Source organism: Lycium ferocissimum, chromosome 5 (genome assembly GCF_029784015.1).
Source record: "Lycium ferocissimum isolate CSIRO_LF1 chromosome 5, AGI_CSIRO_Lferr_CH_V1, whole genome shotgun sequence".
Classification (NCBI taxonomy): Eukaryota; Viridiplantae; Streptophyta; class Magnoliopsida; order Solanales; family Solanaceae; genus Lycium; species Lycium ferocissimum.
The window spans coordinates 19,782,307-19,795,936 of record NC_081346.1 but is presented as its reverse complement, the minus strand read 5'-3'; the positions used below and the strand labels follow the sequence as shown (position 1 = coordinate 19,795,936).

The 13,630-nt window shown below is 32.9% G+C and overlaps 1 protein-coding gene across 1 annotated transcript; it reads right to left on the bottom strand.

The window, feature by feature from the left end:
• Positions 1 to 2,051: 2,051 nt before the first annotated feature.
• On the bottom strand, positions 2,052 to 2,861 carry LOC132057633 (uncharacterized). The gene has a single exon (XM_059450260.1). The coding sequence runs from the start codon at positions 2,859 to 2,861 to the stop codon at positions 2,052 to 2,054; it is 810 nt and encodes a 269-aa protein (XP_059306243.1).
• Between the last annotated feature and the right edge of the window lie 10,769 nt (positions 2,862 to 13,630).

The window sequence follows — 13,630 nt, the reverse complement described above, 5'->3', positions numbered from 1 at the left end:
TCGTTAGTGATCAAGGCTTCTAGTTCCTTAGTCATAGCATCCTGTAACCTGGATATAAAACGGCACGGGAAAAAGTGGCGGAGGTTCTTGAATATGTGACAAAGAATTAATGTAGGATTGGTTTGAGGTAGACAAAGCGAGAGAAAGCAATAGGAGACAACTTCTAGAGATGAGGTGAAACGGATTACGAGACATTAGAAGGGTGAATCTTTGTCACACACATAATCTTTCAAGTAAGCTGGTGTTTTGACTGACCTGGTTGACCTTCTAAGAGTAGTAGGATTCAGAATAGGTGTAGATGGTGTAGGAGGAACCATAGGACCATGAGAATCAGTGTTTGCAGGACTAGTAAAATATGTGGGACTAGGAGGAGAGGGAGGTTGATCAGTTGCAGCAGGTGGAGATGGATTAGGATCATCTTCAGTAGTGAAAAAAGGTACAGAAGTATCAGGCTGATCATGAGATAAATGTTCATTAGGGTCATCTAAAGGAAAAGTAGGCACTGTGATGGGGTTAGAAGAAAATGGAAAAATTGATTCATAGAAAATCACATTTCTGGAGATAATGAACTTTTTGGTTTTGAGGCTAAACATCTTGTATCCTTTCTTCCCAAAGGGATACCCAAGGAAAATGCATGGTTACGCCTTACAGAGCCAATTTATTTCGCCTTGTGAAAGAGTGGAGGTAAAGGCAAAACACCCAAAACATTTCAAATGAGAGTAAGTGGGGCGAGACACCAAAAAGTTTTTCATAAGGTGTTTTAAAAGACAATACTTTAGTAGGACATCGTTAATAATGTAAGTTGCGATCATGAGTGCATCCCCCAAAACTTATGAGGCAAATTTGATTGGAAAAGCAAGGCTCTACAAACTTCTAGGAGATGCTTGTGTTTCCTCTCCACAACACCATTTTGCTGTGGAGTGGCTACACATGAGGTTTGATGTAAAATTCCTTGAGAGGAAAGAAAACTAGAACTTTCAACACTGGATCCTAGCTCCCATGCATTATCAGATCTAATGATCTTGACCCTTTTATTGAACTGTCTTTCTGTCATTGCCAAAAAACTCTTAAGAATGGAAAAAGAATTGCTTTTAGTGGATAATAAGAAGGTCCAAGTTCCTCTTGTAAAGTCATCTACTATGGTAAGGAAGTATTTATATCCATCATAGGTAGGAGTTTTATAAGGTCCCCAAGTATCAATATGAATTAAATCAAAAGGTTGTTTAGTAGAAATATGACTGTTAGGAAAAGGAAGTTTGTGTTGTCTAGCCAAAGGACAAACAGAACAAGGAACAAAAAATTGTGAACACAAATTGAAGGGGATTCCATTGATATTTCTCATATTTGAAAGAGGCATATGGCCCAACCTTACATGCCATAACTGGCTTTGTGCATTACAAGCAGAATAACAAGAAACAGTGGATGAAATATCTTTTTTGGAATGAAAACTAGTACTAGAGGTCAGGCTGGCATAGGCAGAAGCTGTTGGAATCCTATCTTTGAGAATATAAAGTCCATTTTGACTCTCACCAAGCAGAATTGGGCTCTTCATTGAAGGGCCCTGCATAAAACAATGAGCAGTGGTGAATAAAAGGAATTTAGAAAACTGTTTACACAGCTTATACACAGATAAAAGATTGAAGTGAAAACTTGGAACAAAAAGGACATTATGTATAACAAAATTAGAGAACAACCTTATGGAACCTGAGTAAGACACTTTAACATGTTGAGAGTTTGGCAACTTAACAGAGATAGGTTTTGGTAGAGGTGTAAGATTAAAAAAGAAATTCTTGTTATAGCTCATGTGGTCACTTGCACCTGAGTCTATGATCCAGGTGTGTCTAGAAAAGATCTTCTGATTGACTTTAGAATTTAAAGAAAATGGACTAGGACTGAAATTTATACCAGCACAGTTTGCAGTTGCTGTGGCCTCAGAAGCAGAACCTTGTTCACTTTTGTTTATATGCTGCAACATCTGCATCACCTGGGCAAGCTGCTCATTGGAAAGCAATTTTCCTTGCACCTCCGTGTCTTTAAAAGTCTCTCCATAATCATTTGTTGTTGCATTTCCTTGTGCCTTTTCGAAAATTCTTTTGCTTAGTAAACTTGAAGTTAGGGGGGAAACCATGTAGCTTATAGCATTTATCAATCAAGTGACCAGTTTTCTTGCAATATTTGCAAATGAGAGAAGATTTTTTATTATCATAACCAATCCTTTGTCCCCTAAAATCAGTAGAGAAAGTCCTCTGTCCATTACTTGTATTTGTAGCAACAAAAGAGGAAGATTCCCCTGGATATTTTGGTGTGTTCTGGACTTCTCTTTGTTTTTCTTCTTGAATTAAAAGTGCATAAGCATTTGACACAGTAGGTAGAGGTGAAATCATTAGAATGTTTCCTCTTGCACCACAGTAAGTATCATTTAAACCCATTAGAAATTTAAGTAACCTTTCATCTTGCTTAAACTTGATATTCTTTTCTTTTGCTCCACATGAACATTCACAAAGACATGGTGAAAAAGAATCCAAGGTATCCAACTCATCCCAGAGTCGTTTCATCTTGGTAAAATAGGTTGCAATATCAGATGCACCTTGAGTAAGGTCACTAAGCTCCTTTTGGAGTTGAAAAAGCCTAGCACCTGAGCTTTGGCCAAATCTTGCCTCCAATTCTGCCCAGATATCTTTAGAAGTAGAATAATATAAAACACTTTCTGAAATTTCCCTAGATAAAGAGTTTAATAACCAAGAAATGACCATGTTATTGGCCCTAGACCAAGCTCTGTGCAGGTCAGTTCCTGCACTTGGTTCTCGGGTAGATCCATCAACAAAACCAGATTTATTTTTTGCTGTTAAAGCTATCCACATTCCTCTTTTCCATCCACCAAAACTCCTGCCATCAAACCTTTGTATTGGTTAACAGTGTGCCAGGAGAATCAGATGGTGAAATAAAGAATGGATGAGAGGAATCAATGAGTTCATTCTGTGTACTGCTAGCAGCTAAATTGGAAACTTGGGTCCCAACAGCAGCATTAGCATTTTCTGTCATTGTAACAGAGATGAATCAGATAAAATCAAACAAGAAGGAAACAAAAATTGGAATAAAACAACAGAGGGATTCAGATTGAATGCTCTGATACCATGTTACAAAAGTAAATAAAGAGATTGGACTCAATTTTTCTCTCTGTCCTCTTCTTTTCACTTCCGTTTTTCTTTTATACAATGTAAGGGAATCTCTTTGCACTGCACTATTGTGCAAGCCATGTGCACTGCAGCTAGTGGAATTGAATACTATATGATTAAACTAATTTGGTACACTGAACCCTCCACTACAAACTATTACTTTTATTTTAAAGTGATCTGCTTTCCACGCGTTCCATCAGCCCATAATATTCTTGTTTTCTGCCATTCCAACACGGTTCCATCAGCCCATAATATCCTTGTTTTTCGCAATATGATTGCAATGCCCGAATCCAGATCATTATTGCTAAGACGTTAATTACAAAAATAGTTAGTTAATTATCTAATAATACAACCTAAAGTTATACGTTGATGTTCTAAAACACCCTTAGAATATGATTGATTCACATGCTATTATATTAAAACTCAAACTCCGCCTCTAACTTTAAATAATAGATATTTTCCCTCCAATCCTGTACGATGTCTATTTTTCACTTGACATTTGCAATCTCTCATCTATGAAATATCTTTCTATATTAAATATGTTATTTTAGTTTTACTAGGTATTTACCTATAATTTAAATAATATTATATCTTATTAAATTTTAATTTAAGTTCATTAATATTATAAATAGAATAAACTTCTTATGAGTTTGCAAGCTTATCAATTATCATTATGTTTTCTGATTATATTATTTATAAGTTGCACTTTCTGTTTTGTTGCAACTTACTTTCTCGTTCTATGTTTTATATAGATTTGACCCGCCCCATGTAAGAACATATGTTCTTTTCTCTCAGTTTATGTTGTCTTTACTTTAACGCACTGAGGTTGTAGGTCTGATTTCTTTCTCGCATTGAGATCTTAGAATGCCCTACGCATCCCCCCAGGTTACTTTAGATAGCGGTATTTTTTGTGTAAGATTGATATCCTCATTTTAAGATTACTTAGTACTTAGGTCATGATATTTGATTATCATTAATAAAAATATTGTCTAAACTATAATTAAAAATTAATTGACAATATAAGTAGACAATCTTTTAAGAAATTACTTTAAAATCTACCTTTATTTTTAATAACTATTTTTCTTATATTATACGATTGGATATATGTGTATCTCCAAATAACAAATTTTTCTGCTAAGTTGTAAGTTGTAACTCATGATAAAGTCCAGCCTCCACCGCTGGTCCACTCCCGCAATCCTCGTACGCTACTTGGCCTTCGCTCATCATCATAGTGCTACTAATTAATTAATGGACCATACAAATATGCCAACCTGTAACTACTAAGATGTACCAATTGATTTTACATGGCACCAGTTTTAACTTTGAAGTTGAGCCCCTTTAGGAAAGCTGCCTTACTGGCAAGGTTTTGATTAAAGCACATGAAATTATTGGACACTATGCTACATATCAAAATGTCAGACTGCCACTTGGGACCATTATTGAACAGTTACTAACCACATTTCTTCTTTTCTTTTTCCTCCTTGTGTTTTGGGATGGTTTAGAGAGCATTCTTTTACATACATAGACAAGTCATCATCTCAAGTTTGAAATGAAGTTTTCTACATGTCCTTGATCTCTTTAGAATGGCTATTATATAAATTATGAACTGTTATGAAAAGGATGAAGCATTTTATGTAAAAAATTACAGAAAGTGATGATCTTCATGGCAAGAAGGATAGAGGAGAGAAACACATAAAATACGTTGATGGTTTTGATCTACAGAGTACTAAAAATGTCGGAGAAATGGTGGGCACATAAGTATCATCAAATAAGATAATTGCAATAAATATTTGAAGTTTCTCTACTTAGTACTGTAACAAGCAAAACTTAGGGTCTAAGCTAACACATTCAGCAATAGAAAAGACATTAGTGATGTCAATTAAGGTACGAGAAGAAAGTGCTTTTAAAATTGAAAAGTACACATATAAAGTGTTCCGAAAATAATTATCTCAAATCTATAAAAGTGGCCAAGGAGAATGCAGCAAAATCAAACAAATTTGTTGGACTTTATTTTTGGTGGAATAGACGATTTTATTTTTTACTAAAGCGGATCATACCATGAAACATACATAGTAGAGGTACTTGCACTATCATTGCTAGCGAGTACACTGCAGATCCCATAAGTAGCAAAAACATTACACATAGATACAAAAAATTGTTATATTACTTATGCTTAGAGTTAATTTCTCTATGAACCTTCCTTTTCGTGTATAGGCGGACCCATTTATCTGCGCTCCGCTTAAAAATATGAAAGAAACAAAATTTAAACATATTTCCTACATTTGTTCTATGTGTCAATGATAGATCTACCAAAATAGTACCTTCAACCGACAACATGAGATCGAGTATCCACTAGCACATCATGAGCCAAAATCTATTAGATCTGAAGCAAGTTTCGGGAAGAAAATTATTTGAACCAATAGGAGTAAGCAAAATTAAGCAAAAAAATGATCCAGGTAGCAAATATAATAAGCAAAAAAGTAAGTAAGGCAAATTAAAGCAAAACAGGAAACTGCAAAAAGCTAGGATTTTTACGTTAAAATTTCTTCAAAATATAAATAAAAACTACGGACCCCTGATCTCCAATCTCCAACTCGTTAAAAGCTTCGATACAATCTTAGGAGAACCACACCCCAAAAGTTGCTAGCTATTAAGGTGGCAGAGGCGCCAAGGCTATATAAGTTGAAGGAAAATACACAATCCACAAGAACACATAGTTCGTCCAAGATCATTGAATTCATTTTACTAATCTAATAGTACAATCACATGTTTATGAAACACGAACTACACCAAAATGCCCACAGTCTATGATCGTACCTTAGTTACATAAGTTTGATCTTGCTTTCGAGAAGAATCTCCAATAGAATCTTCAAAGGAATTTTACAGAATTAGAGAAGGAAGGAGGAGAAGTTTATGTCTGTGTCAGGGAGAAAAAACGCAGGAGTCTCCCTTTTATTTAACAGACGCAAGACACTGGTTCAGGAGAAGTCCTAATCATTGTGCCTTTTCATCCTTTTAATATAAATTAAATATATAACAAATATATATTTATTTATTATTTATATGGATCCTGGTTGACCCACATGGGCTGCCCGAATCTAATTCCTTCATCTCCCACTCACACATAGTGGGTCAATTCTTGTTCTCATTCTGTAACTTTGATACATAACGGCTAGACCATGTGACCAGTGCATACTTCGACAACTTCGTTTCTATACATCTGCTAGGAATATATAACATCTCGATCAATGAAACTTAGAGTAGATTATAGTATATATGCAGTACCCTAGATCATTTATCACATTCATATCTCGCACAATCTCTTTGTCTTAAATTTGAGCTCATCATTATGTTCATGTCTCAAAGACAAACATAAAGGGTCGACCAATGAACACAATTAATGTGATAATACTCAATGATCTTTCTCATCTCATGAATCTCTCAATCTCAATCTTATATGCTTTTCTGCAAATATTCTGCCAGACCGAATCATTCATGATCTCTTGGCAACACCCTAAGATAGCAAACACCAAATTTGATCTCGCGAAACTGGTCAAAGTCACGAGGGTACAAAGAGAAAATTACTCATTTTCAAGGCTTCACATGATAACAAGCAGGGATTAAACTTGTATAGCCCTTATAGGTCACTAATGCATACGTGGTATGAATCACGAACCACAGTATTTAATCTTTCCTCGTGGAGCGTATGTCTATTGACAAATTAAAATACTGTGCAGATGATAGTTCAAACACCTCATGTCCAACTTTGAGTTCACAAATGTACTCATACATTTTATCCATCAGAAGTTTCAGAACTCTCATCTGGCATTAAGACAGAAAATCACATTTAATTAGACATGATTAACCATAAAACAAATGACATTTGTATTATAAACTTTGAGCTCTCTATTATTATCACTTCTGACGATAATAGTTTATAATTGTCTCATCTCTATCTGACATCTTAACAATAGAGACGATTGTTCGTGTGAATAGGCCAATCCTTTTGTCTGCCCGATATACTTATACTTGGAATTTATGTTCTACACATAAAATCCCATCTTATGTATATGAAACAACAAAAATGAATAATTTAGGCATTAACTAACATTTATCTCAAAATGCAATTTTACTTGACATGAGCAGGAAGTATTAAAAAATATAAATACATCAGCACTACACAAACCCAATGATATCATATTTTTCATAAGCAACAAATGCTATGAGTTTTGTTAATAGATCTACTACCAAGTGATGCATAGAGATGTACTTCATGTTCACTTCTCTGTGTACAACTATGTCTCTGACACAAAATTATACTTAATATATTTTATATTCTCAATAGCCAAAAGAACATACTCAGATTTAGATTTTCTCTCATCTAAATCTTCTTCACAATTTCTTGACAAGACACGGAATATCATATTGTGTCTTTAAAATACCTTTGTATCATCTTAACTGCTTTCCAGTATTATTGTCTAGTGGGGTATGAGGACAGATCCTCCCACACGAAATTTTGCCTATAGAAATAGAAGTGTTTATGGATCAAGGATACATGATGCCTCAAGCCTCATGCTCGTTTGAAAACCCTTTGTTCCCAATAGCTTTAAGATCCAAATTCTCAATCAACTCCCACTTGGTTTGATTTCAGGGACTCCATTTCAATTTCCATTGTTGTAACTATTTATATATAGTAGGGTATGTAAGAACCTACATTACCTTTGTGTAGATCTTTCCATCAAGTGCAGTAACTATATAGGCTTCCCCTTCAATCTCAAATTGTTGAAGAAGAATGCAAGGACGACTCGTGCGTCGAGGTTGAGATTGACAAACTTATTATCAATTAATTAGTTACTCCCACTAAGACTAACAATATTAAATGAATTCTCTTTTGATGGTATATCGATATGATGGGAACATATCCATTATCACCAATTGGATCCACCTAAATCCATTCGAATATATACAACGGAAGCAATTCGGTCCGAAGTTTCATAATGAGATCAGTCTTTACTCATCTCACCCTATTTAAAAAAACTATGCACTTGGAATACAACATCAAGTGATTCAAATTCAATTATTATGTCATTTTTGTTCACATATGAATAACATAACCCTTGGACTATTTAGAATATCGTAGAAAGATAAACTTCCTTCCCATTGGAACTAATTCTATGCGGGGAAAATTGATTATGAATAAAAGTTGCACAAACTCAAATCAGGTTTTTGCTTTCCACAACTTCTATGGAATAACAACAACTTAAATGGAATTGCATTTGTTTGAATCATTGATGTCAGATGGAATAAATTGCAATGGAGCAGTGGCACGTTAACTTTTCCAAATGGTTTTCTATTTATTTTCTAGCTAGACAATATTAATAAGTAGACAAATCTACTTTATCTATAGCACCAAGTAAACCTTGTTTGGCTAAACAATTCTTTTGTTGTTAACCACTAAGGTCAAGTCTAGCATGCCGTATATTTGCATCAACACTTGACGTAGATAAGCACAAAGAAATAACTTTACTGGAATTATAGATAGTATCCAGTATACTACCACCATCATAGGAATAACCAGCCACAAATCTTGTATGTGACAAAATACAAACAAGATACATTACGAGGCATCATACACATATCTAAAGCTTTAAGAGCCTTTTGCTCTAGTCTAGGACATACTGGATATTACGTCACCGTTCAGATTTTCACTTATGTTAAGCTCGGAGACTAATATTCTCGTGCAGTTGACATATTGATAACAAAGTATAAAGTATTTGAGACATCTATGTACATTTGCAAAGCCTAAAATTCATATACATACTAATCCTTACAATAAGTTATTATATTAAAATTCATTTCACATTAGATACGGAATCAAAAGTTCACTATGTTCCCCATCATCCAAATTCTAATGTTTCAATGAACCTAACATAATCAATTATTTAAGGAACACTTGTCTTAAATTACTGAAATTCAAGACTAAATAATCACTAAATCTATGACAAATATAGATATATTCAATAAGAATAATAGCACAAAGCATTAGAGTTGAAATTCATACAAGTATACATACTTATATATGCCAAATAGACAATTGAACTCTACTGGTCTTTGTTTTCATATACACCAAATCATATATAAACAAAAGGGAAAATGACATACGGTACCTACTTAAGACTCTTTATTACAAAATATATAGATAGTTTTCCTTATTTACAAATATAACGATATTTTACGAAACATATATATATATATGTTCTAGAAAATATTTTTTTAAAAAAAATAAAAATAAAAAAATATTTTAAAAAATATTTTAAACTTAAAAAAAAATTAAAATTTATTTTTTAAAACTTTTTTTTTTTTTTGCTCAAAGGCTTAAAAAATTATCTCAAATTTTTGTGTATGAAAATTGTATGAAATGCGTATGTGTGAGTGAAATATTTGATATAGTTTTCATACACAAAATTGTGAGCGAAAACTTTAAGCCTTAAATATTGTATGAAAGTAGTTACAATGTTTTTTTAGTTGTATTAAATTTTCAGAAACCTAATATGAACTTTATATACAAAAAATGTACATGAAATTCTAAGTCTTGAGCAAGATATACACATTTCATACCATTCTCATACATAAAATTTTGAGCTAACGAGGCTAATGTGTATAGGATTTTCCGCTCGTACTCCATCAAATTCTAATATAGTTTATGATATCGTCCCGCAGAGATTGGACAATCTAGGCTACAGACTTGTAATATTTTGACTACTATTTGAGAGAATCAGATTGATGAAAGGTGAGTTTGGAATTATAAATTACTTAAATTAAAGTGAACAACTTCCGGAAGATTTATAGTTTAAAAGAGTTGGGAATCGTTGATTCACTTGATATATCATTACAATAAAATCTCAGTTTCTACACGTATTTTCTAAAGAATAATTGCTTATTGCTAATACAATTATAATTTCACACTAAGAAATAAATAATTAATTAACACTCGGTGAGGTTATGTCAATTAATTGACTTAAGCTTAGCGATGATTAAACTGAAATATCTTGCCTGAATTGTCCTCAAGGGTAGTAAAAACTTCGTGAGAATATTTTTACTAAAAATCAATAATCTTGCCCACAACAGTTCCTCCGTGAGAATTAAAACTGAGGCAAGCAAAATTACAGACTTGAAATAATAATCTTACTAAAAATTACTCTCACTCTAATATTCTATTCATCAGTTATTATATATTAATTTTGCTTCGTGAGAATTACAAAATTAATATGAGAATAACTTATATATAAAATATATAGACGTGATAATAATGATTAGAAGATCAATATTCCAGCACACTATGAAATATAAAAAGAAGATTTCAAGCTAAGAATGTATTGAAACTGAGATAGAATTATAATTATATCAAGCTTCATCAACTATCCAACAAAAAGAAATTACTCCATTGTGAAGTAAGAAAAGCTAAAGAGAACTCCCAAAAGACTAAACATATTTTAAGAAAGAGACTAGATATTTTAAGAAAGAGACTAGAGAAAGAGACCAAGAGTCACTCTTTTCTTTCTAGGAAGCTTAGAACTAGATAGGAAATTAGATACAAAAGTGGGATGCCCCTTTCTTCTACAACATATGCCTATTTATAGAAAAATTCCTAGAGGCCTTGGTGAGACATTGCAAGAGAAATTCAATATAATAATATTTCCTTGATAAGAATTTGGCATGGCAAATTATCATGCAATCTTGAGAATTTGGCATGATAATTTATCATGAATCTTGGTGAGAATTTATCATAACTTTGTTTCTTTTGACTTTGTGTAGTCTTTGGTAAAGTTGTCATGGATGCATCCTCCTTTCTTGGCTTTTAGTTCTTGCTTATTCTATTTTTCCATGTATTCTTTTCCTGCAAGATTTGTTAGAAAAGTGCGAGAATATGATATCAATTATTCATGTTTTATTTTTAAAATATTATATTTTTATATTGAAATTACATAAATAATTTATACCCCTCATGAGCGTAATGTTTAAGCCTTGATCGAGATAAACACATTTCATACACAAAATTTGAGTGAACTTTTTAAGCCTTGAGCAAGATATACACATTTCATACACCAAAATTTGAGCGATTATTTTAAGTCTTGAATGTTGTATCAAAGTTGTATACAATGTTGTTGTAGTTGTAGTTGTATTAATTTTACAGAAATCTAATATGAACTTTACACACGAAAATGTGAGCGAAAATCTAAACCTTGAATGAGATACAAATTTCATACCATTTTGATACACACAATTTTGAACAGATTTTTAAGCCTTGAATGAGATATACACATTTCATACATTTTTCATACCGTTTTCATACACTAAATTCTGAGCAAAAAAAATATTTTAAAAAAAATTAAAAAATAATGTTTTTCTTTAAAAAGTATGTTTTGTATAGGATTTGTAATGTTATGTTTTGTAAATAGAAAACTATCGTCACTTTTTGTAAATATCTCTCCTTAATATGTATATATACGTACTTTACCCTAAACAGAATGGTCCTATGGCATCAATATCAAATTTCCGTTACAACAATAAAACCTTATAGAAAGGACCAGAGACCGAATTATTAGACCGGATTTAAGATTTGGTGATATATTTGTGAAGGCCACATTGGTCTTCATACTAGTTTGCAGCTTTCCCCATTTTTTTTTTATATAAATTATTTTAAAATTGACTAAAAAATAAGAAAGCCACAAAGCCCTCTGCAATTTACCTCACATAACAACTCGCCTTTTAACATCTAGGTAGAAAATTCTCTTTGCCTTATAAGACTTATCTCATAGTCATTAGTCATGAATTCTACTTCCACATTATAATTATATATCCATATATAAAAGTAATTGTGGTAAACTAAGAAGAATGTTTATACCCAAAAGTAATTGTCTGAATCATGGCTTTCAGAGTTGAAGACCTTTTAAAAGAAATACTCCATCAGTCACAAAATGGCGATACCAAGCAATATCACAAATGTTGCTTTTATGTGGCCTTAATTATATTCTCTGCCAGTTCAACTTACGAGATTTAGATAATCCTTTTTTTTTAAAAAAATTTAATCCAATCTCCTTGGAAAAGTATTTACTTCAGTGATATCATATACTGTAGTACCTTTTTCTTCTATTTCCCATTAAAGCCTAGCCATTGAACAGAACAAGTAAAACATGGGTGTTCTAAAAATGTGGGTGTTATTCATGTTTGGTGGGCAAAAGGAAAAAGTAAAAAAGAAATTACCAACTAAAACTTTTAACCAAAATATTATGATTCTCATAGGTGCAAAAAAAGTAGGCGACAACAACACATGCAACAGAGACCCAAAAAAAAAAGAGGCTTACAAAACCTTAATTTTGGGCGTTACGAGTTCTGAATTTTTTTATCACTTTTCTCGTTTCCCAACTTAGTTTCACGCCAGTTAGGCCAAAAACTCAACAAAAATCAATCAAGAACAAACAATGACTGTGATAGTATTTTCAACAACGAAGTATATGACAAGGAAACAATAGAACCTGGCTCTGATACCAATGAATGAAAATACACAATCCACAAGAACACATAGTTCGCCCAAGATCATTGAATTCGATTCACTAGTCTAATAGTGCAATCACATGTTTATAAAACACAAATTACACCGAAATAGCCACAGTCTATGATTATACCTTAGTTACATAAGTTTGTTCTTGCTTTCAGGAAGAATCTCCAATAGAATCTTCAGAAGAACTTTGCAGAATTAGAGAAGGAAGAAGGAGAAATTTATGTCTGTGTCAAGGAGAAAAAATGCAGAAGTCTCCCTTTTATTTAACAGACGCAAGACACCAGTTCAGGAGGAGTACTAACCATTGTGTCTTTTCATCCTTTTACTACAAATTAAATATATATATATATATATATATATATATATATATTTTTATTTATTATTTATATGAATCCAGGTTGACCCACGTGGGTGGCCAAATCTAATTCCTTCATAAGCCCATCAACTCCCCATTTAACCGATTTGGGATTGAATCCATTCTTTGCAATATTATCATAACAAACCACCACGCTCCGCATCTATCGTCCTCGACGGCTGTGCGCTAGAATTGCTAGCCCTGGCCGAACACTTTCAGCGTCACTATTGAAGGCACGACGGACATGAAGGATGGTGGATGACTCTGATACCATTGATACAACTTTAGGAGAACCACACCCTAATTTAATTCACATTCTAGAGTTCACAAGTTGATATAGAAAAATTGACTAGTGAAGTCGTCACATAAATTCTTGAGAAACTGGATCCATAAAAACAACATGAGTAGTTTGTTGAATAACAGACTAATTAGTATCATTAATCAGCAGGTTACTTAGCTAAAGAGTCTGTTAAGCTCAGTTAACAATATAATTATCCAAGGGCATTTCTGTAATTTCTTGTTGTTCACAGAATTAGT